General features: G+C 39.6%; 2 protein-coding genes across 4 annotated transcripts in view; one reads left to right on the top strand and one right to left on the bottom strand.

Moving 5' to 3' along the window:
• The window catches only part of eIF2beta (eukaryotic translation initiation factor 2 subunit beta), a 31,292-nt gene extending 12,885 nt beyond the window's left edge, over positions 1–18,407 (bottom strand). For all 3 annotated transcript variants that reach the window (XM_071659022.1, XM_071659020.1, XM_071659021.1), the window contains exons 1-3: positions 18,281–18,407; positions 16,114–16,270; positions 14,598–14,873 (exon numbers count right to left, since the gene is read on the bottom strand). In XM_071659022.1, the coding sequence (XP_071515123.1) occupies positions 14,598–14,873; positions 16,114–16,270; positions 18,281–18,298 (451 nt within the window). In that variant the 5' untranslated portion in view covers positions 18,299–18,407. The remainder of the gene's footprint in view (positions 1–14,597; positions 14,874–16,113; positions 16,271–18,280) is intronic.
• A 4,828-nt stretch (positions 18,408–23,235) lies between these two features.
• On the top strand, positions 23,236–25,355 carry LOC139747005 (uncharacterized). The gene is made up of 5 exons (XM_071658722.1): positions 23,236–23,322; positions 23,587–23,635; positions 23,977–24,059; positions 24,433–24,612; positions 25,103–25,355. The coding sequence occupies exons 1-5, from the start codon at positions 23,236–23,238 to the stop codon at positions 25,169–25,171; spliced, it is 468 nt and encodes a 155-aa protein (XP_071514823.1). The 3' UTR covers positions 25,172–25,355.
• Positions 25,356–25,588: the final 233 nt, after the last annotated feature.

Raw genomic sequence — 25,588 nt, 5'->3', positions numbered from 1 at the left:
ATATATATTACCTCGCAAACGCGGGAGACAAAAAAAAAAAAAAAAAAAAAAAAAAATATATATATATATTATACCTGGGGATAGGGGATTAAGAATACTTCCCACGTATTCCCTGCGTGTTGTAGAAGGTGACTAAAAGGGGAAGGAGCGGGTGGCTGGAAATCCTCCCCTCTCGTTTTTTTTTTTTTTTAATTTTCCAAAAGAAGGAACAGAGGGGGCCAGGTGAGGATATTCCAAAAAAGGCCCAGTCCTCTGTTCTTAACGCTACCTCGCTAATGCGGGAAATGGCGAATAGTTTAAAAGAAAAAAGAAAATATATATATATATATATATATATATATATATATAATTATTTTTATTATTATTATACTTTGTCGCTGTCTCCCGCGTTTGCGAGGTAGCGCAAGGAAACAGACGAAAGAAATGGCCCCCCCCCCCATACACATGTATATACATACGTCCACACACACAAATATACATACCTACACAGCTTTCCATGGTTTACCCCAGACGCTTCACATGCCTTGATTCAATCCACTGACAGCACGTCAACCCCGGTATACCACATCGCTCCAATTCACTCTATTCCTTGCCCTCCTTTCACCCTCCTGCATGTTCAGGCCCTGATCACACAAAATCTTTTTCGCTCCATCTTTCCACCTCCAATTTGGTCTCCCTCTTCTCCTCGTTCCCTCCACCTCCGACACATATATCCTCTTGGTCAATCTTTCCTCACTCATTCTCTCCATGTGCCCAAACCACTTCAAAACACCCTCTTCTGCTCTCTCAACCACGCTCTTTTTATTTCCACACATCTCTCTTACCCTTACGTTACTCACTCGATCAAACCACCTCACACCACACATTGTCCTCAAACATCTCATTTCCAGCACATCCATCCTCCTGCGCACAACTCTATCCATAGCCCACGCCTCGCAACCATACAACATTGTTGGAACCACTATTCCTTCAAACATACCCATTTTTGCTTTCTGGGATAATGTTCTCGACTTCCACACATTCTTCAAGGCCCCCAGAATTTTCGCCCCCTCCCCCACCCTATGATCCACTTCCGCTTCCATGGTTCCATCCGCTGCCAGATCCACTCCCAGATATCTAAAACACTTCACTTCCTCCAGTTTTTCTCCATTCAAACTCACCACCCAATTGACTTGACCCTCAACCCTACTGTACCTAATAACCTTGCTCTTATTCACATTTACTCTTAACTTTCTTCTTCCACACACCAGCTTCTGCAGTTTCTCACATGAATCAGCCACCAGCACTGTATCATCATCCATGGTTGTTTAATTTGTTTATGGATGGGGTTGTTAGGGAGGTAAATGCAAGAGTTTTGGAAAGAGGGGCAAGTATGAAGTCTGTTGGGGATGAGAGAGCTTGGGAAGTGAGTCAGTTGTTGTTCGCTGATATATATAATATATATATTTTTTTTTCATACTATTCGCCATTTCCTGCATTAGCGAGGTAGCGTTAAGAACAGAGGACTGGGCCTTTGAGGGAATATCCTCATATGGCCCCCTTCTCTGTTCCTTCTTTCGGAAAATTTAAAAAAAAATGAGAGGGGAGGATTTCCAGCCCCCCGCTCCCATATATATATATATATATATATATATATTTTTTTCATACTATTCGCTATTTCCCGCGATAGCGAGGTAGCGTTAAGAACAGAGGACTGGGCCTTTGAGGGAATATCCTCACCTATATATATATATAAGTGATTGGTTCTCAGTGAATGTAGGTTTGCGGCAGGGGTGTGTGATGTCTCCATGGTTGTTTAATTTGTTTATGGATGGGGTTGTTAGGGAGGTGAATGCAAGAGTTTTGGAAAGAGGGGCAAGTATGAAGTCTGTAGTGGATGAAAGAGCTTGGGGAGTGAGTCAGTTGTTGTTCGCTGATGATACAGTGCTAGTGGCTGATTCACGTGAGAAACTGCAGACACTGGTGACTGAGTTTGGTAAAGTGTGTGAAAGAAGAAAGCTGAGAGTAAATGTGAATAAGAGCAAGGTTATTAGGTACAGTAGGGTTGAGGGACAAGTCAACTGGGAGGTAAGTTTGAATGGAGAAAAACTGGAGGAAGTGAAGTGTTTTAGATATCTGGGAGTGGATTTGGCAGCAGATGGAACCATGGAAGTGGAAGTGAATCATAGGGTGGAGGAGGGGGCGAAAGTTCTGGGAGCGTTGAAGAATGTGTGGAAGTCGAGAAGATTATCTCGGAAAGCAAAAATGGGTATGTTTGAAGGAATAGTAGGTTCCAACAATGTTATATGGTTGCGAGGCGTGGGTAGAGTTGTGCGGAGGAGGGTGGATGTGCTGGAAATGACATGTTTGAGGACAATATGTGGTGCGAGGTGGTTTGATCAAGTAATAATAGGGTAAGAGAGATGTGTGGTAATAAAAAGAGTGTGGTTGAGAGAGCAGAAGAGGGTGTTTTAAAATGGTTTGGTCACATGGAGAGAATGAGTGAGGAAAGATTGACCAAGAGAATATATGTGTCAGAGGTGGAAGGAACGAGAAGTGGGAGACCAAACTGGAGGTGGAAAGATGGAGTGAAAAAGATTTTGAGTGATCAGGGCCTGAACATGCAGGAGGGTGAAAGGCGTGCAAGGAATAGAGTGAATTGGAACGATGTGGTATACCGGGGTCGACGTGCTGTCAATGGATTGAACCAGGGCATGTGAAGCGTCTGGGGTAAACCATGGAAAGTTCTGTGGGGCCTGGATGTGGAAAGGGAGCTGTGGTTTCGGTGCATTATTACATGACAGCCAGAGACTAAGTGTGAACAAATGTGGCCTTTGTTGTCTTTTCCTAGCGCTACCTCGCGCACACGTGGGGGGAGGGGGTTGTTATTTCACGTGTGGCGGGGTGGCGATGGGAATGAATAAAGGCAGACAGTATGAATTATGTACATGTGTATATGTCTGTGTGTGCATATATATGTATACATTGAGATGTATAGGTATGTATATGTGTATGTATATACATGAGTATGTGGGTGGGTTGGGCGATTCTTTTGTCTGTTTCCTTGCACTACCTCGCTAACACGGGAGACAGCAACAAAGCAAAATAAATAAATAAATATAAAATAAATAAATAAATATATATAAATATTATCCCTGGGGATAGGGGAGAAAGAATAGTTCCCACGTATTCCCTGCATGTCGTAGAAGGCGACTAAAAGGGAAGGGAGCGGGGGGCTGGAAATCCTCCCCTCATTTTTTTTTGATTTTCCAAAAGAAGGAACATAGAAGGGGACAGGGTGAGGATATTCCCTCAAAGGCCCAGTCCTCTGTTCTTAACGCTACCTCGCTAACACGGGAAATGGTGAATAGTATGAAAGAAAAAGAAAGAGATATATATACAACTGGAAGTGAAAAGGGAGCTGTCGTTTCGGTGCATTATACATGACAGCTAGAGACTGAGTGTGAACGAATGTGGCCTTTGTTGTCTTTTCCAATAATGCTACCTCGTGCACATGCAGGGGGAGGGGGTTTTCATTTCATGTGTGGCGGGGTGGCGACAGGAATGAATAAGGGTAGACAGTATGATTTATATACATATGTTCCTATGAGTCCACGGGGAAAATGAAACACGAAAAGTTCCCAAGTGCACTTTCGTGTAATAATCACATCATCAGGGGCGACACAAGAGAGAAATATAACAGTCAGTTGATATAAATCGAAGAGACGAAGCTAGGACGCCATTTGGTAAACATGTGATTTGCCAAATGGCGTCCTAGCTTCGTCTCTTAGATGTATATCAACTGACTGTTATATTCCTCTCTTGTGTTTCCCCTGATGATGTGATTATTACACGAAAGTGCACTTGGGAACTTTTCGTGTTTCATTTTCCCCGTGGACTCATAGGAATATATATTTTATTTTGCTTTGTCACTGTCTCCCGCGTTTGCGAGGTAGCGCAAGGAAACAGACGAAAGAAATGGCCCAATCCACCCCCATACACAATGTATATACATACACATCCACACATGCAAATATACATATCTATACATCTCAATGTACACATATATATACACAAACAGACACATACATATATACCCATGCACACAATTCACACTGTCTGCCTTTATTCATTCCCATCGCCACCTCGCCACACATGGAATACCATCCCCCTCCCCCCTCATGTGTGCGAGGTAGCACTAAGAAAAGACAACAAAGGCCCCATTCGTTCACACTCAGTCTCTAGCTGTCATGCAATAATGCCCGAAACCACAGCTCCCTTTCCACATCCAGGCCCCACACAACTTTCCATGGTTTACCCCAGACGCTTCACATGCCCTGATTCAATCCACTGACAGCACGTCAACCCCGGTATACCACATCAATCCAATTCACTCTATTCTTTGCCCTCCTTTCACCCTCCTGCATGTTCAGGCCCCGATCACACAAAATCTTTTTCACTCCATCTTTCCACCTCCAATTTGGTCTCCCACTTCTCCTTGTTCCCTCCACCTCCGACACATATATCCTCTTGGTCAATCTTTCCTCACTCATTCTCTCCATGTGCCCAAACCATTTCAAAACACCCTCTTCTGCTCTCTCAACCACGCTCTTTTTATTTCCACACATCTCTCTTACCCTTACATTACTTACTTGATCAAACCACCTCACACCACACATTGTCCTCAAACATCTCATTTCCAGCACATCCACCCTCCTCCGCACAACTCTATCCATAGCCCACGCCTTGCAACCAGACAACATTGTTGGAACCACTATTCCTTCAAACATACCCATTTTTGCTTTCCTAGATAATGTTCTCGACTTCCACACATTCTTCAAGGCTCCCAAGATTTTCGCCCCCTCCCCCACCCTATGATTCACTTCCGCTTCCATGGTTCCATCCGCTGCCAGATCCACTCCCAGATATCTAAAACACTTTACTTCCTCCAGTTCTTCGCCATTCAAACTTACCTCCCAGTTGACTTGACCCTCAACCCTACTGTACCTAATAACCTTGCTCTTATTCACATTTACTCTTTAACTTTCTTCTTTCACACACTTTACCAAACTCAGTCACCAGCTTCTGCAGTTTCTCACATGAATCAGCCACCAGCGCTGTATCATCAGCAAACAACAACTGACTCACTTCCCAAGCTCTCTCATCCACAACAGACTTCATACTTGCCCCTCTTTCCAAAACTCTTGCATTCACCTCCCTAATAACCCCATCCATAAACAAATTAAACAACCATGGAATATATATATATATATATATATATATATATATATATATATATATTTTTTTTATACCTCGTCGCCGTCTCCCGCGTTTGCGAGGTAGCGCAAGGAAACAGACGAAAGAAATGGCCCAACCCCCCCCCATACACATGTACATACACACGTCCACAAACGCAAATATACATACCTACACAGCTTTCCATGGTTTACCCCGGACGCTTCACATGCCTTGATTCAATCCACTGACAGCACGTCAACCCCTGTATACCACATCGCTCCAATTCACTCTATTCCTTGCCCTCCTTTCACCCTCCTGCATGTTCAGGCCCCGATCACACAAAATCCTTTTCACTCCATCTTTCCACCTCCAATTTGGTCTCCCTCTTCTCCTCGTTCCCTCCACCTCCGACACATATATCCTCTTGGTCAATCTTTCCTCACTCATTCTCTCCATGTGCCCAAACCATTTCAAAACACCCTCTTCTGCTCTCTCAACCACGCTCTTTTTATTTCCACACATCTCTCTTACCCTTACGTTACTTACTCGATCAAACCACCTCACACCACACATTGTCCTCAAACATCTCATTTCCAGCACATCCATCCTCCTGCGCACAACTCTATCCATAGCCCACGCCTCGCAACCATACAACATTGTTAGAACCACTATTCCTTCAAACATACCCATTTTTGCTTTCCGGGATAATGTTCTCGACTTCCACACATTTTTCAAGGCTCCCAAAATTTTCGCCCCCTCCCCCACCCTATGAGCCACTTCCGCTTCCATGGTTCCATCCGCTGACAGATCCACTCCCAGATATCTAAAACACTTCACTTCCTCCAGTTTTTCTCCATTCAAACTCACCTCCCAATTGACTTGACCCTCAACCCTACTGTACCTAATAACCTTGCTCTTATTCACATTTACTCTTAACTTTCTTCTTCCACACACTTTACCAAACTCCGTCACCAGCTTCTGCAGTTTCTCACATGAATCCGCCACCAGCGCTGTATCATCAGCGAACAACAACTGACTCACTTCCCAAGCTCTCTCATCCCCAACAGACTTCATACTTGCCCCTCTTTCCAAGACTCTTGCATTTACCTCCCTAACAACCCCATCCATAAACAAATTAAACAACCATGGAGACATCACACACCCCTGCCGCAAACCTACATTCACTGAGAACCAATCACTTTCCTCTCTTCCTACACGTACACATGCCTTACATCCTCGATAAAAACTTTTCACTGCTTCTAACAACTTGCCTCCCACACCATATATTCTTAATACCTTCCACAGAGCATCTCTATCAACTCTATCATATGCCTTCTCCAGATCCATAAATGCTACATACAAATCCATTTGCTTTTCTAAGTATTTCTCACATACATTCTTCAAAGCAAACACCTGATCCACACATCCTCTACCACTTCTGAAACCACACTGCTCTTCCCCAATCTGATGCTCTGTACATGCCTTCACCCTCTCAATCAGTACCCTCCCATATAATTTACCAGGAATACTCAACAAACTTATACCTCTGTAATTTGAGCACTCACTCTTATCCCCTTTGCCTTTGTACAATGGCACTATGCACGCATTCCGCCAATCCTCAGGCACCTCACCATGAGTCATACATACATTAAATAACCTTACCAACCAGTCAACAATACAGTCACCCCCTTTTTTAATAAATTCCACTGCAATACCATCCAAACCTGCTGCCTTGCCGGCTTTCATCTTCCGCAAAGCTTTTACTACCTCTTCTCTGTTTACCAAATCATTTTCCCTAACCCTCTCACTTTGCACACCACCTCGACCCAAACACCCTATATCTGCCACTCTGTCATCAGACACATTCAACAAACCTTCAAAATACTCATTCCATCTCCTTCTCACATCACCACTACTTGTTATCACCTCCCCATTTACACCCTTCACTGAAGTTCCCATTTGCTCCCATCCATTCATCCAAAAAAAATCTGTTATTTCCTCTGCACTAGTGGAGAGGGGTGATGAGTTGACAGGGTAGGAAACTGGCAAGTAACATGGGTGGCCCCTAACTTATGAAAATATATGAATATCATGGTTTTTTCCTGGTGAGATTTCTTTCTACAAACATCAATCCAACATTACATTCTTTGTACTTCTCTTTGCATCTATGATTTCACACATCTCACATGTATCATTTACATAATCGTATTCAATTATATATTTTAATGTATTATACTATATTAATTCATAGATTCATATAAATATAAACGTAAATATAGGAAAAAACTTTTCTCATAAAATTCTGACTTCCTGCACTAATGACAAAGTAACACTCCCTTTGAAAATTTATTGGTGTCTATGATGCATGATACATTTTCCAGCTGAGTTATTTGGTTCATTGTGACATCTGTGGATAAGATATGGAATCACAGATCAGCTGGAAATTTACAAAATCGCTCCCAAAACTTGTGTTATTCAACTGGCACGTTGTATCCTGTCAAGTGGATCCCTCAACCAATATGTCACAGTCTAAGGGTTAAGTTACTATATGTCATAATTCTTAAGATCCCTGTTTCAAAACAATCTGTACTGGGGAAATAAGTAATTTGTCTACTATGACAGGCAGTTTTTTTTTAAATCTAAATTGGAAAAAGTTGTTTATTACCATGAAATACTGGTAATGAACTACAATGATATGTGTATTTTCTTTCCTATCTTATGCAGTAAGCTCCTAAAACCAACAACAGTAAACCCTTGATTTAATGGACTAACAGGAGAGAAGGGGTGTCCGTTAATACCAAAAGTCTGTTACATAGAATGCAACCTATGGGCCATTTTTTAATACAGCATACAGTAATACAATATACACTTCACATGCTTTCTTTTAACAGTTAAAATTCAACTCCTCTATCAATCACTTGATGCCATTTTGAATTGTAAGGACTGCAAAATTATCTACTAAATAAAGTCACAATTCTCTGTATACAAAGCAAGTCTACCCCATGCTACCAAAAAAAAGTGCAACATGAAATATACATGGTGCAGCATTTGAGATTTCCTCTACTTTTCTTAATTATCATTAATCAATGTATCATTATTTGCCTAGTCCATTAAATCCAAAATCCATTATATCGAGGATTTACTGTAATTGGAAATACTGTATTTTTTCGTAATGTGTACCCATAAGCAGAAGCACCTTTTTAAAAAGGTAATTTTGTACTTCATCTTATGTGATTATACCTATGTTAGTTCATAAGCTATCTATCTATCTATATCTCTGATGCCTGTTCCAACTGAAACTTCCTCAAGAGGGTGACCATGGCAATAGTCTCCCCATAACTAGCGAACTCCAGTACTGCTTCTTAGCCTTTAGTGCCTCATCCTTAATAGGCCATGGGCAGAGTTTGCAGAGGCTCCTTCCAAATGTTTCTACAGACTACTACCTAATGTGTCTACCTAAAGCTCCTAACTACTATTTCTAACTAACGTTTCTACCTAATACACCTACTACTTCTATCTACTGCTCCCGCCATTTTGCCAAAAGGTAGGGGTAGTGCATAGTGTTCACCACAGGAAAATCTTGCGGTATAAAGAATGCGCTGTGTGAGTTAAGTGTAACAAGAAGACTATGTTTGTGGACATAATAACAGTAGTCCACATGTGAAAACCACCACTAACCCTCCTGATATCCACATGGGTAGTACTGGTAATATACCTCCCAAGTCATTGGCTGCCTACCAGCTACTACCTACCTAGTCCATACTCAAGTGAACACAATAATCTATGCCTAAATGAACAGCTGCCTTAATCATGATCCACATACAAATCAGGTTAAGCATTAAATAAGTTCACATATATGAAGATTCTTTATAAAGTAATCATGCGCATTTTGAGTAAATAACTTTGTTTTACAACAGAAAAATAAATCCCATGTATGATTATTTTTGAAGTTTTACTTAATCTTATTTATTCAAGCTGATAATCTGTGTCATGAAAGGTCACAACAAATCACCCATACCTTGGGGTCAAGTGGTTAAACACAATCCCTTAAGCTTGAGGGCCACTAAATTTTGGACACTGACATATCCAGAATGTGCAACTCTCCTTACTCTTGGACAAAGAAATATACCTTGAGACAAAAGATTCTGTTTCCTATAGGACACAGATACATCACTAATGTTTGGAGACTATACTGCCTTTACAAAAAGGAAACATCTCAAAACGTGACTGAGTATGCTACCTTCAGGACACTAAGGCACCCAATGAAGGTGCATAACATCATGAAAGGACACTGAAGGCAATATAATCAGCTACCTCTGGGCAATAAAACCATCCCTGAAGGTAGCAGACTGCTGCCTGTAAAACAAGGACACATCCCTAAAACACAAATTCTAACAGAAATCTAGCTGGGGGAGGTAGTACCTAACCCATCAAGTAATTCATCTTCTCAAAAATACTTGAGAAGAAGACAACAAAAACGGAAGCACATACCAGAAAGAGGTTAAATAAGATCCACTAGTCTGTAACAATGAAATTGAGGATCTTGACTCATTTCTGTTAGTCAAACATTGATTTTCCATGTGGAAATAATCTAATCTCTTTTTGAATCATTTCACTCTCTCTGGTAACTTTGATACTTGATGGCAACATAAGTGTTCAATGACCCTCAAGCAATGTGGCATTTTCCTGTATTCCACAAAAATAAGACCAGAGTTAATGACAACAGAATAGGATACGAAGCATTTTGCTTTTAAGCTTTAACTTATTGTTTCTAGTTAATGGATTCCTACATAATCAAAAAAGGGTACTTTATGTGAATTACTTTTTCAGCATTTATGAGATTTCATAGAGATGCTTAGGACTCTTTACTCTGTAAAGAAGCTATCATTCCGTAAACTTTTCCTCAGCGCTACCTATCACTTAGTCCTAGTATTAATTATTCAATCTCTTCTAGATTCTTTCAAGCCTATGGTGGTTCAGTTGATCCTTTGAGAACCAGAATTGTGTTGCATACTTTAGGGAAGCAAATGAGCATTGGGGTGAGCAACTACCAGCAACTTTAGGGAGAATAAGATGTTCTGGAAGGAGGTAAATGCGGCGTGAATGACAAGAAAACAAATGGGTACATTGGTGAAGATAGCAAATGGGAAAATGGTAAAAGGCTGTGGTGAAGTGAGGAGGAGTGAGTATTTCTTAACTGTTAAGTGTGTTTGATGATAAGGTGGCAAAAGTAGGGCATTTGTGTTGGGTTGGTATGCGAAGGGAGAGTCATGGAGAGTGATTCGGTGAAGAAAGAAAATGTGGTTAATGCCTTACATAAGATGAAATGTGGCAAGGCCACTGAAGTGGATGTATTTCAGTTGAATTTTTAAAGAAAGGGTGACTGTGTTGTTGACTGGATAGTTAATTCTTTCAAATGTTGTATAAATCATGGTGACGTGCCTAAAGATTGGCAGAATGCATGTATAATGCCAATGGAAAAAGGAAAGGGGGATAAAGGTGAGTGTTCATGCAATAGAGGTATAAGTGCTCAGTGTACCTGGTAAGTTGTATGGAAGAAAGGTGATTGAAAGGGTGAAGGCATGCACAGAGCATCAGACTGTAGAGAAAGTTTGGTATTATATGTGATAGAGGACATGTGGATCAGGTGTTTGCTTTAAATAATGTTTGAGAAAAATATTTTGAGAAATAAAAGAAGTGTGTGTGGCATTTATAGATCTGGAGAAAGCATATGATAGGGTTGATAGAGATACCTTGTAGAAGGCTTTGAGAATACACAGTCAGGAATAAAAGCTTTTAAAGCAATGAGAAACTTCTATCAAGAGTGTAAGGCAAGTGTATAAGAGGGAACAGGGGAGAATGACTGGTTCCGTGTGAAGGCTGGTCTGCGACAAGTGTGTGTGATGTCTCCATGCTGTTGAACTTATTTGTGGATGGGGTGGTGAGGCAGGGAAATGCTTAGGAAGTGGGTCAGATGTTTGCTGATGATACAGCACTGCTGGCAGATGCTAGTGAAAAACTACAGAAGTTGGTGAGAGTACAAGAGAAAGAAGTTGTGTGTAAATGTGATAAAAGCAAGGTTATTAGGGCTAGCAGGGCTGAGGGTCAGGTTAACTGGAATGTGAGTTTGAATGCAAAAGAATTGGGAGAAGTGTAGTGTTTAAGATAACATTGAGTGGACATGGTGGTAAATGGAACTATGGAAGCAGAAGTGAGACAAAGTGTGTGTGAAGGGGCAAAGGTTCTGGAAGCTCCGAAAAAAATGTGTGGAAAGAAAGGTCATTCTATGGGAGGGCAAAAATGGGAATATTCAAGATATGGTAATTCCAACATTGTTCTAAGGATGCCAGGTATCCACCATACACGAGGATGTGCGGAAGAGGGTAAAGTGCTGTAAATCAAATATTTGAGAATAATATGTGGTATGAAGTGGTTTGACTGAGTAAGTACTAAAAGGGCGTGAGAGGTGTGGTAACAAAAGGAGAGCTGAAGAGGGTGTGCTGAAATGATTTGGATATGAGGAAAAATGAGTGAAGAGAGGTTAACAAAGAGGATATATGTATTAGAAGTGGAAGGAACAAGAAGGGGTAAACCAAACTGGAGACGGAAGAATGGAGTGAAAAAGATTTTGGGTGATCAGGGTCTGAACATGCACGAGGATGAAAGGCATGCACGAAATACAGTGAATTGGAACGATATGGTATACAGGGGTTGACATGATGTCAATGATCTGAACCAAGGCATATGAAGTGGTCAGGGTAAACCATGGAAAGGTCTGTTGGGCCTGGTTGTGGACAAGAAGCTATGGTTTCCATGCACCTCACAAGACAGGTAAATAATGGATGGAAGCAAATGCAGCCTCTCTTTGTCTGTTACTGGTGTTTACCTTGCTAAGGGAGGAGGGGTCATGATTCTTTGCAGTTTCCTGCATTAGTGAAGTAGCACCAGGAATGGAAAAAGAAATGAACTCACTTGCTCATATACATTCTCTAGCCGACATGTATAAAACACTGATATCAAAAACTCCTATCCACATCCAAGCTCCAAAGACCTTTCTGTATTTCCCTCTGGCCACTTTGCATATCTTGGTTCAGCCACTGACAACATCTGTGGTTTCCACAGACCACTTCATATACCCTGGTTCAACCACTGACATGCTAGCATGTTGCCCTGAATACAGATAGCATCACTCCAATTTGCTCAATCCCGTGCATACTTCACACCCTCCTGCATTTTCAGGCCCTGATAACTCAAAGCGTCTTTCCCTCCATCTTAACATCTCGTTAATGGTCTCCCCTCTTTGCTCCTACCACTTCTGAAGTATGTATCCTTTCAATCAGTCCTTCACATTCATCCTCTCATTATGTCCAAACCATTTCAGCACATCCTGCACAGCTAGCTCAAACACACTCCACTTACTACCACATCACTCTATATAACAATATTTTCATTCCTTACTCGATCAATAACCTCACATCCTCACAGAAGTTTTTCCAAGCTAACTCACTTTCACCATCCTAAGATATGCAGGAAATACAAGGGTAGTATTCTTTTTGTCATATCCTCTACTAATAATAATTTTTTTTTTTTTATACTTTGTCGCTGTCTCCCGCGTTTGCGAGGTAGCGCAAGGAAACAGACGAAAGAAATGGCCCCCCCCCATACACATGTATATACATACGTCCACACACGCAAATATACATACCTACACAGCTTTCCATAGCTTACCCCAGATGCTTCACATGCCTTGATTCAATCCACTGACAGCACGTCAACCCCGGTATACCACATCGCTCCAATTCACTCTATTCCTTGCCCTCCTTTCACCCTCCTGCATGTTCAGGCCCCGATCACACAAAATCTTTTTCACTCCATCTTTCCACCTCCAATTTGGTCTCCCTCTTCTCCTTGTTCCCTCCACCTCCGACACATATATCCTCTTGGTCAATCTTTCCTCACTCATCCTCTCCATGTGCCCAAACCACTTCAAAACACCCTCTTCTGCTCTCTTAACCACGCTCTTTTTATTTCCACACATCTCTCTTACCCTTACGTTACTCACTCGATCAAACCACCTCACACCACACATTGTCCTCAAACATCTCATTTCCAGCACATCCATCCTCCTGCGCACAACTCTATCCATAGCTCACGCCTCGCAACCAGACAACATTGTTGGAACCACTACTCCTTCAAACATACCCATTTTTGCTTTCCGAGATAATGTTCTCGACTTCCACACATTCTTCAAGGCCCCCAGAATTTTCGCCCCCTCCCCGACCCTATGATCCACTTCCGCTTCCATGGTTCCATCCGCTGCCAGATCCACTCCCAGATATCTAAAACACTTCACTTCCTCCAGTTTTTCTCCATTCAAACTCACCTCCCAATTGACTTGACCCTCAACCCTACTGTACCTAATAACCTTGCTCTTATTCACATTTACTCTTAACTTTCTTCTTCCACACACTTTACCAAACTCAGTCACCAGCTTCTGCAGTTTCTCACATGAATCAGCCACCAGCGCTGTATCATCAGCGAACAACAACTGACTCACTTCCCAAGCTCTCTCATCCCCAACAGACTTCATACTTGCCCCTCTTTCCAAAACTCTCGCATTTACCTCCCTAACAACCCCATCCATAAACAAATTAAACAACCATGGAGACATCACACACCCCTGCCGCAAACCTACATTCACTGGGAACCAATCACTTTCCTCTCTTCCTACACGTACACATGCCTTACATCCTCGATAAAAACTTTTCACTGCTTCTAACAACTTTCCTCCCACACCATATATTCTTAATACCTTCCACAGAGCATCTCTATCAACTCTATCATATGCCTTCTCCAGATCCATAAATGCTACATATAAATCCATTTGCTTTTCTAAGTATTTCTCACATACATTCTTCAAAGCAAACACCTGATCCACACATCCTCTACCACTAATAATAATACACTAATAATAATAAAATAATAAAAATAATAATAATGATAATAAACACAAACATACCCGTGTGTGGGAGCAGGGGGCTGGAAATCCTCCCCTCCTATTTTACTTTTCCAAAAGAAGGAACAGAGAAGGGGGCCAAGCGAGGAATTTTTCCTCTAAGGCTCAGTTATCTGTATTTGACGCTATCTCGCTAATGCGGAAAAATGTACAAAAAATATATATAAATGATTGTCTAAACATTAAGTAACAGTTTTCAAAGTGCTTCAAAATTCTCTGTAAAATAATACATATTCCCTGAAAATTCATTTATCAGTGACATTCTTACTCCATTCTCCATGTGCTGGTAATATTCCAAAATTCTGAAGTAAATCAATCACCTTGTACCCTGTAACTTATAGAATGGGGAGAAAGACAGACTCACCTGCTTCTCTGTCATCACTGTCCAACACATTGTCATCTTTTGCTATAAGGTCATCAAGACCCTTCTTCTTTTTACTTTTCTTCTTTTTGGCCTTACTGAAGTCCATGTCAAGATCAAAGTCATCAAACTCAGCTGGCTGGGTCGATGAAAAGTCACGATCTTCCCCTACGGTAACTCCAGCATCCTTTGCCTCTGGTAGCGTTTCATTTAATTCATCTAAATTGAAGGCTTTGCTCTTCTTTTTTTTGCTCTTCTTTTTTCCAAATATCTCAATACCTACAAAGTGAGAAAATGTATAAACATTAATGGAAAAGAGTCTACTTGGACAGGAAACAGTGATACAGCAGCAGAAATTCAGCTACCTAATTGAGCCAGCTAAAAATCAATCTCACAAGTGGCAAGGTCATCAATGATGTTGCTCACCATGGGGTGCAGTTAGGATTCATCAACTTTTCATGTTACGTTTTATTATTGTATCACAATATCAAAACATAACCTTATGCCTGTATAATCCTTCATATCTAATGTAAGCAGTCCTGCTTATTATTGTATCACAATATTAAAACATAACCTTATGTCTGTATAATCCTTCATATCTAACGTAAGCAGTCCTGCAAACACTTGTTTCAAAAACGTTCTTCATACCTCCTATATGCTTTACCCTAGTATACTTGCCATCTTTCTTGTACTTCTGGCTTTACTATGTATCTAAACCCATTGGTCTGATTCCTAAACATTGTAGAAGTCATTCCATTTATACCCATTCCCCAAAAAACACAAGTAACCTGCAACTATACTTTAAACTCCTCTTCCTGGTACACATTTAGGTGACACAGCAAAATATAAAAATAAATCTATATACAACTCTGACAATGAAATCCACCCCAAACAGATGTACCCTACATGTCTGTCTTTCCACCAATTTTCAGTTTTCCTCACAACAACTTCCACTTATGTCCCTTGAAATACCCTTCAGTTTATTCTTAACAACTTCACTCCAGCTAAATGTCTACAGTATCTCAGCATTCCATCTTCATCTTGAACGACCCAACTGTGTTCACAACAGAGCATCACCACACGTCTTTAACTCATGGTAATCACTTTAAATCAAAATCCAATCACATAACTGATCTATGTCCAGTGTTTGTTTCCAGGATTCTCCTCCATCCCTACCGTTTGGTGTATGACTGAGCTTCCAATGGGTGGTTGCAGCCTGCATACTTCTGTATCCTAAGTATATAGGGTATTCTGGTACATAATAGGGACCAGTTCAATTATTTTAGATAACATTCACTGGCTTTCTTATAATATTCATGTGTTAGTAGTAAGCCCTCTCAAGCCTCAGACATACATAAAATCGTCTTTCACTATAACCGAGTCATCTCAATTATCATAACACCACCATATAATTACTTTAGCCCTGTGTGCAAATATCATAAAAATATTGAAAATATAAGCCTATCTCTCTGTCTATCAAAAGACACACAGTGCAGTAAAGGGGTTTTGAGTTACTTACTATCCATTTCTGGAGTGCCTTCCTTAACTTCTGGACCTTCTCCATTTTCTGCTGATGGCTCAGGTTCCACCGCAGGAGGTGCACTGCTATCCGCTAATGCTGCATCAAGAAACCCTGTCTTCTTCTTCTTTTTTTTCTTCAGACTGGGATCAAAGATCTGAAATCATTTCCCATCAATAAATAAAAACCACAGCAATGCTTTAAAACATGGGGTAAACTTCCATTTGGTAAAATAAAAACATGTTATCAATACATAAAAACAATTTCAAGGCAACAAAAATGCAATAATTCTATTGCATGGAAATGTTTTTGCTAAATTTGTGATGATATGATTGAGATATTACTAAAGTGAGCAGCCTACGGTTGTATTTTATTGGTATAGATGTATATTCTTAATGCTCGAAATAGTAACTCCAAGAGCTATTTCAAGCTGAATATGGTCTTCCTACTTTGATTTTATATTTACTGTGGTTGATAAAGACTGCTAACAGAGATATGTGGAAGAAAATTTTCAAATAATTCTCAGTTTACAATATTCTTCTAATATCAGACTAGTTTAAGAGAAAAAAAAAAATATTAAACATGGCAACATCTCATTTCGATAACTTCATATTCATTTTCTTAAACTGCATCCCACCAGCGGAAAAACTTTAATATGTGAGACCCAGTTGACTAATGAAATCTATTTTTATATATCAGCTACTTATTGCTTTTCTATAGCTATGCACACTCATGAACTTGTTTTGTGAACCTCTGTTCCAATGATTCAATGCCATACATAGTTTATCAAGATTTATCAGTGGGTGCAACATCAAATACAACACCAAATATCATTAATCTAGTTCAGTAGAGCCAAATAATCATTTTTCTCAAGAGGCATTTGGTTAATCATAATGGTACACTATCTATTGGTGCAGTCCTAGTTTATTGCAGTTAAAGTATTCACTATGGTGTTGTGACATGCATTTGGCATGACGGCCATAAAGAATTCTCGTACATATAACGAAAAGCAATATAATTGAAATGTGCCAACACCATATTCACCTCCTGCTGAATATTGCACGTTCGCTTGCTGTGTCATCTGTTTGTCACCATTAGCCACTGCGTTGGCTTTTCCTGAACGACACGGGTATATCTTTACAAAGATACTGTATCAAAATACTTATATAAATAATGACTTCTAGGGAGGTTACATGAGGTTTTCATGGGTTCTGTTACTTTTTAAGTAGTGTATTTTCTATCTTTACATCAACATATCCCAAAGTTTTCTTGATTTGCTACTATTTACAATAAATAAGATAGATTGCACCTCCAAAGGTATTTTTGTAATCACAATGCCAATGTACCTGATATTCTGATATGTTCTTATCCTTCTTGTTACTCATTCCCAATGGAATCAATTTGCTGTATAACAATACTATACCAATAAACATAATTCTCTCCTCTTAATCATATAATTTTACTTACTTCTATAAGCATAGTTTATATAATAGAATTCATTACATTAGCAGAATATTAAATCGATACTGGTCTACAGCCACTTTGCTCATGGGGTTGTCAGCGTACGAAAAGCAAACCAGATTCTGGGTACACCAGCGTACAAATACCAAAACAGATTCTGGATATATCAGTAGTATCTATAGCCAATATAATCCTCCAAATCATACTTCAAAACTACTGTTCTCCAAAGACTTCCCTCAGTACGGAGAAAAAATTCACCCTATACCCAAAGCTAGTTTTGGTGAGCTGCTAAGGAGGGAAAGGGGGAGGGGGGGGGGAAGAAATCACAATTGGCTTACTATAAGTTCATATAAGTTCATGTCTTATTCTGCCGATAAGTCCTACGAAAAAATGACAATAACATCTACCGTCCCGTAAAGATTACTCAAAACAGGTTGACATAACGGGTTATGGCCTGTGGCGGTGACAACACTCGTGCGTTGCCGGTTTTTACCCGATGCTGAATATCCTTCACAGACAATTATCTTCCTCATCAACCATGTACATCAGATGACAGCAGGTGTCTCTCTCTCTTCCCTCCATCCTAAAGTTTGTGTTCGACGGGGTCAACAAGCATGCATCAGCTGGAGTACGGTTTGTCACTTTCACACCAGTAAGTACCACAATAAACCCCCTTTTTAGTTCACTGTGATCTACATATACTCACAAATTCCTCGTCAGCCATGGTGTAATTGTCGTCCACTGGCAAATATGCTGTTAAATAATCACTATGTTAAGTTCTCCAAGATTTCATCAGCCAACACTGTGGACGGTATAGACGAAGTGACTCGAATCTATAAATGGATTGGGATTTGGATCCTAAAACAAAAGGACGATCGCATGAAGCGATAAATACCTTACAAATCCTTCTTATAATATCAGGTCGATGCTTAATATTTTTGTCAATCAAAATGACTTTTATCGAAGACATATGGATCTTTATCATTTCAAAATATTACTATAAATCATGAAAAATAAGATTAAGATTTTCATACGATGGCAAGGATTTAGCGGTAGATATCACGATATAAGCTTGATGGAAGGGGAGATCTTTGATATCAATACGTTTAAGTTTTATTCTCTCACATTAAAATACATCCTACCTCTTTATATCCAATGTCTTATCTTATTTCAAATAAATGAAACAGTTATCTTTATCATGAACTAGTCTACCATTCCAGCAATAAATTAAATGCGCTCAGTCTTAACAGGATTTCTAAATCCTGTTTTGGAAAAAATACTATAAAAATCCTTTCTGTACTGTCTTTTAAGAGATTTTTCACAAACAAATATCCACTGCATATTCCAAGGGAGTTTTTAGGATTCCACAATGGTGTAATTTTTCATGGGGTCCATCTATAATAACATCTTTTAAAGTATAGGCTGTGAGGCTACAATAATGGACAGTGAGGCTTAAATTATGGACTGTGAGGCTTAAGTTATGAATTGTGAGGCATAAGTTATGGATTATGAGGCTAAAGTTATGGACTGTGAGGCTTAAGGGTTTTCAACAAGATACTGAGGAGTGTGTGTGTGTGTGTGTGTGTGTGTGTGTGTCTAGGGCGTGAGTAAGGGTATGGTCTATGAGGAGGGGGGCCTGTGAGAATGAGGGATGTTCAAGAGAGAATAAGGAGTCATGAGGATTGTGAGTGCAAAGGATGTGAGTACGAAAGTTCCGCGATCACTGTGTGTGTGGTGAAATGTGAGGATGGAACTATGAAATGGTGACGTAGTGGATGAGGAGAAGGGGGGGGGGGTAGGTATGGGGTCTGAGTATGATAGAGTATTTCTGTCTTCCACGTTTTATCAAAACACAATCCGAACCCATCATTGGAAAATATGAGAAAATATATGAATGTCACACAATATGAGAAAATACATGAATGTCACACAACTTTGCACAAGAAAATGCAAATAAACTATTTCTAAACCGAATCTTAATTATGGAAAAGCTTGATCCACTGTGTAACACAATCTAGAATTTAACCTAAACGTAACTCCAAAGATTACCTTTAAAACAAACATACGATTTCTAATTAGAAAATCTACTACCGTATTTTCCAAGGGTTAACAGAAGAATCCTGGTGAATTATAACTGAGGAGCATATCTTACTAACAAATGGCATAACCATAGTTAGAAATATAATTAACTCGGGTCATTTGGGTGGGTGTGACTTCTCAAGAAGCAGTTAGCTGAATAATAACTTGTGGTGCAATACATTCCCCCAAGCCACAAACATGACCCTACCTACAAGTAAACTTGGCCACATTACCTTTCCGTACGAAACATGACCCTTATCTCTGTCCATCTATTACCCTTGGTCTTCTACCTGCTTGGTCTTCACTTGTCCATTCATTCATTACCCTTGGTCTTTTACCTGCTTGGTCTTCACTTGTTCATTCATTCATTACCCTTGGTCTTCTACCTGCTTGGTCTTCACTTGTCCATTCATTCATTACCCTTGGTCTTTTACCTGCTTGGTCTTCACTTGTTCATTCATTCATTACCCTTGGTCTTCTACCTGCTTGGTCTTCACTTGTCCATTCATTCATTACCCTTGGTCTTCTACCTGCCTGGTCTTCACTTGTCCATTCATTCATTACCCTTGGTCTTTTACCTGCTTGGTCTTCACCTGTCTTTCTACATGCACAATCTACCTAGAGATGAAGAAGACCCTATTTCAACACATCCTGGGTTTACCACAAACTTCCAAGTTGAATTTGTCTACTTTCTCTTCCTACGAAGAATAAAAATATATACGTTAGCTTTATCATCTTTCAATCTACCGTAAAGTGTCTTTTAAAAACATCAGCTGGAAATTTTCGGTATTGACAAGTCAGAAAAACGAAACTAAAGCCTCCTTTAAAAACCTATATATTTCCTTCACTACATACATGCCCGAGAATAAAAAACGCCAAGGTATATATATAAAACCCGCCAAGGTATATATATATATATAAAACCCGCCAAGGTATATATATATAAAACCCGCCAAGGTATATATATAAAACCAGCCAAGGTATATATATAAAACCCGCCAAGGTATATATATATTCTTCGTAACTGCTCCACAGAAAGGAAAGAAAAAAAAGTTAATTGAGAGCAGTGGTGGCACTTGGTAGGGAGGAGGAGGGAAATGAGGTAGCTGGCCAGAGGGCCCTTTGGCTTCCTCTCCAGTGGTCAGGAAGACGGAGGCAAGGCTACTGCTACATGGCGGGCCAGCCCCACGTTGCGCCCGCGCATGAGCCAACAGGGCAGTACTTTCACTGCCACCTCAGTCCTACCTGCTTGGCTGGGTTTCCCCCCGTTTAGTCCTGTTATTTTGCCGATAGTTCTATCGAATTCTCTCTCTCCATTTCTTTCTTTCCTTCTTGATTCATGCACTGACGGTGTTACGTCTATGGTACGATAGCGTAGCCCATACACCACTCCTTTCTATACCAAATTGAATTCTCTTCTGGTTTCTTTCATACCGAGATATAATTTTCTAAGAAGATCAAGAAACATCATCTGATGAATTCCCACTACAGTAACTACAACCTGTTTTCCTGACTTCGTTCACTCGTGAAGTTAAAGTAGAATCAGAAGTCACCCTTTTCTTTCTAACTTTTACGTAATTCGCTATGAAAGACGTAGCGACAAACAAAGAGCTGGTAATTAATAAACAAGATTAATCTTACTGCTAACAATAAGACACAACCCAACTATCACAACATAGGCTAACTTTCTAACAACACGTCTCCCCAAAAACTGGTTCAAATTCATGGGGCTTACAGTAACTCTCCCAGCTACTGAACCCTGCGCGGAACAATCTATTTCTAACTACCCCACCTCACTTCAGATTATCCTAACTCACACCTCCAAAAGCAATCTAACCACTTTATTAACTTACTCCTCAAACTACTTCCGGCCCAAACAGCCCAATATCCTATCACAAAGCAGTGTGTCTCATCACCCATTTTTAAATTCTCCCATAACTCACAAGAGAAACTATTATTATTTATTCCACATATTTTTGAGATCGTATCATTGGTAAAATAAAGGCCAGTGACTCCACAATACATTTGGCCGTCAGTATGATTTTGTCTTTCAGGGCAAAAAGTTATGACACTTAAATACAAACTAATATTATTTGATTGGAGTTCTCAATTTTCTATTTAGTAATATCAATTGATTGGAGTTCTCAATTTTCTTATTAGTTCATACTATTCAACTCGTGTTAGCAAGTAAAGGTGCATGAGATTATAATTAAGCAACTTAAATACTTTACTAATACGATTATATATATACTACTAAGGATTTTACTACAATTATAAGTGTATCCACCTCTGTTAGCCCCTGTTATTAATATTAATGCTACATAATCATCATTGGTTTTTAATATTAATAGCAGCAGTAGTTAAAGCAGGTGTACAGTAAGAAGCATGTCAGTTGGTTATTTGGGCTACAGAGATAAATCTACCAAACTGCCAGGGTCATTAGGCCATCAGACTCAAGTTATAATCACCACTTGGAAAGTCTTGAGCACCTTCTACAGGTGTTTAAGGTAATTCTTAAGCAATAGACACACACACACACACACACACACACACACACACAATGCATATAGTAGTGATAGTATTAGTGCTTATAGTTGTAGTAGTAGTAGTAGTAGTAGTAGTAGTTTTTGGTGTCGTAGGAGTAAAATTAACCAGTGTCTGCTTCCCAATCAGCCTATAACCATCTCTTGGCTGCAATTTCAAAAAGTCCTAACTTACATGCCCAAACACAAATAAAAATCCAAAATCGTATTCCACAATAAATTCAGAAGACAAACTCGCACTGGGTCAAAAAGTATTACTGGTAATATTTACGTATAATAACTCATATAAATTATCAAATAAGGGATAAATTATTAATATGTCTTACTTTGTCGTTAATCACAATGTAAATATGTCTTACTTTGTGGAAGGTTATGAAAATATACAAACGAGTTACGAAAAGGTATATCGTAACCAGTGACCTAATTTCCGAAGCCTTGCACAAACTGTACCTGTCCTCGGCCCCAATGAACTAAAATGTCTCAGGTCATATTTTCTTTTTTTTTTGTGGAAAGGATATGATCTTGCCTCATTCTCAATCCCGTTATTACAGCACAATTCAACGCCTGCAATTAAATACAATAATACAATTCTTTATGAACACTTTTGCTAAAGGAAAAACACACAAAAAAAAACCGCAACTCTCATACGTTAATGCTATAGCTAAATTCCTGGTAATTTTTGGACCGTTTTCCGTAAAACTTATAAGAAAAAAGGAGAAAATATATATGATTACAGGAAACTCTACCTTCGCCTAATCACCAGCTATATATATATACAGTGAGCGCAAGGGAGGTATTCAACTGACTCCCCAGACAGTGAATTTAACAGCCAAAGGACTTTTACTTTGTGATCTGTGAACTGATCAAGAAATATATACACACACAGACCAGGTTTGCTGATGATTCCTTTTGGTAGTTTTAAAAACTGTGTATGTATTCCTGGGGGCTTTGAGGCTACCCATAGCTTAAGTTTCATATCTGATGTGTATATACTAATATAAATAATTGATATATGTGTGTATATATGTTTATCCGCAGGATGGCCAATAGCAATTTCGTATTGAATAACTGCTGTTTCTGCGCCTCACTTAGGACGGGTTCCCTAATCATAGCCATCTTTACTCTGGTAAGTAATAGGAGTTAATTATATATATATATATATATATATATATATATATATATATATATATATATATATATATATATATTCCTGTATTGTCTTTTCTAAATAATTACTCCATGTTTCTATTTCATAAACTAATATACGAAAGTGTTCACCATATTTTTTTGTCTTTTGCCCTTTTACAATGGTAAACACCCCCACCCAACCCCCCTTTCCAGTGATACCACATCAGACACCAGTGTTAATTTTAAATTATTTGTTTTGCAGGTGATCAGTCTGTTTGGTGCCGCCTACAGCATCTTTTTAGGGGTCACTGGTGAGTTAATATATATATATATATATATATATATATATATATATATATATATATATATATATATATATATGATCATACACAAAACATGCGCTGTTTCCACTTACATCTGTCATTAAAAAAAAAAAAAAAATGCACAGAACGAGCTATCAAGCATTATGGAAATATACTGATATTCAACTACGTAAATAAGTACATATAGACGTGCATTCATATAATACACGCAGGTACAAATATACGCATCTGTTTACAGTGAAATATATCAAGGACGTAAAACTAAGGGAAAATGAGCAAGCCATTTTAAGGGAGACTGAACTAATATAAACTCTTTTGTTTCCTCTTAGGCAGTAATGAGGGATGGGTCGACTTGGCCATCGACATCATTCACATTGTCCTCGCCTCCATCCTCATCAACGGGATCTGCACTGTGAGTACACGCAAGCAGTGAGGTGCCTCGCTCCTCATGATCTGTCTGTTCTAACCACTCCACTAACCATGGTTCTAAATTGGACCCAGATGAAAAACGTGCGTCATGTTAAACGAATTACAGTGTTCCCTGTAACACTTACAAGGGGGAAACAATACAGTAAAAGAGACCTTCTACAGTAAATGAATTATAATGAGGAAATGAGGAAGACAGAGGAGCTATATATATATATATATATATATATATATATATATATATATATATATATATATATATATATATATATATATATATATATATATTGTCCAACGCCACCTCAAACACCTCCTCCTGGCTGAGCCATGTTTGTACACTTCGCCCTTCCCTTCTTCAGGAGCGTCGGTCGCTGGTGAACCTATGGGTGTGGGGCACGGCCTTCCTGGTGGCGGTGGCCATCGTCCTGGGCATCGTCTTCATCCTCCTCACCGACTCCCTCTACGTGGCCATCGTCCTCTTCATCGTCTCCGTCATCCAGATCTACTTCGTCCTCGTCGTCCGCTCCTACGCCCTTACAGTGAGTAACATGTACATTCGTACGATCTAACCTAACACGTCCTCCGCCATTACCCCCTGAATATACTTTAGTCTACCCTGCAAAATTTCTGCCTGCTTTTCTTTCGCACTCCAAGTTTTCTATATACGTCTCTCTCTCTCTCTCTCTCTCTCTCTCTCTCTCTCTCTCTCTCTCTCTCTCTCTCTCTCTCTCTCTCTCTCTCTCTCTCTCCTAGCTCTCACCATCTTTACTATTCAACGCCTCTAACCTTTTATTTTCGTCTTTATATGTATACAATTACCTATTCACCTCACACCATCATGCTTACAGACACACGTTCCATCACCACAGCCTTAGATACTCCATCAACCTTGCCTTGTCCATCACAACTCTCCACTCTACTCCACCTACGGCTCAATGGCCTTCCATCATCAATTTAATACAACACGAACACCACGCGTCGTTTTCTTTGATCTTGGCTGGTCAAGGTAATCGTCTCTTATCTCCACAGTTATCTGATGGGCTTCCTGTGGTAGCGGGACGGAGCCAGACCCACGCTCGACTGGAGACAGTGGCTTAATATCGTCGCCATGTGAAGAGGAACAAAACCCCAGTGGTCAGTGGGAAAACAACCGCCATCTTTTGAATTTCTTAACAATAACTGGAAAAAAAACACCCGCTGGACTGAACCCTTTTTTAAACTAGCAGGAATAATTTTTTATGTAATCTAATGTACTTTGTTAACAAGTAATTTCTTTTCTTAATTAAAATTCATATTCAGTAACACATTGGTTCATTCATTACCCCTTTAGGTTAAAGAAGGCTTTGTATATTACTAGATAATGTTCTGTGTTTTGATACTGAAGGATCGTTAATGGCTTAGCGATGCCAGAAATACATGTCATGTTTTGAACAAAACTATTCTAATTAATATCAAATGATTGTTGTCGGGTCAGTTCCGAGGCTTTCAGCTTAACAGCTCGCTCTTTATGTCCTT

Source organism: Panulirus ornatus, chromosome 67 (genome assembly GCF_036320965.1).
Source record: "Panulirus ornatus isolate Po-2019 chromosome 67, ASM3632096v1, whole genome shotgun sequence".
NCBI lineage: Eukaryota > Metazoa > Arthropoda > Malacostraca > Decapoda > Palinuridae > Panulirus > Panulirus ornatus.
The sequence above is the reverse complement of the archived record's forward strand: the minus strand, read 5'-3'. Positions and strand labels throughout refer to the sequence as shown.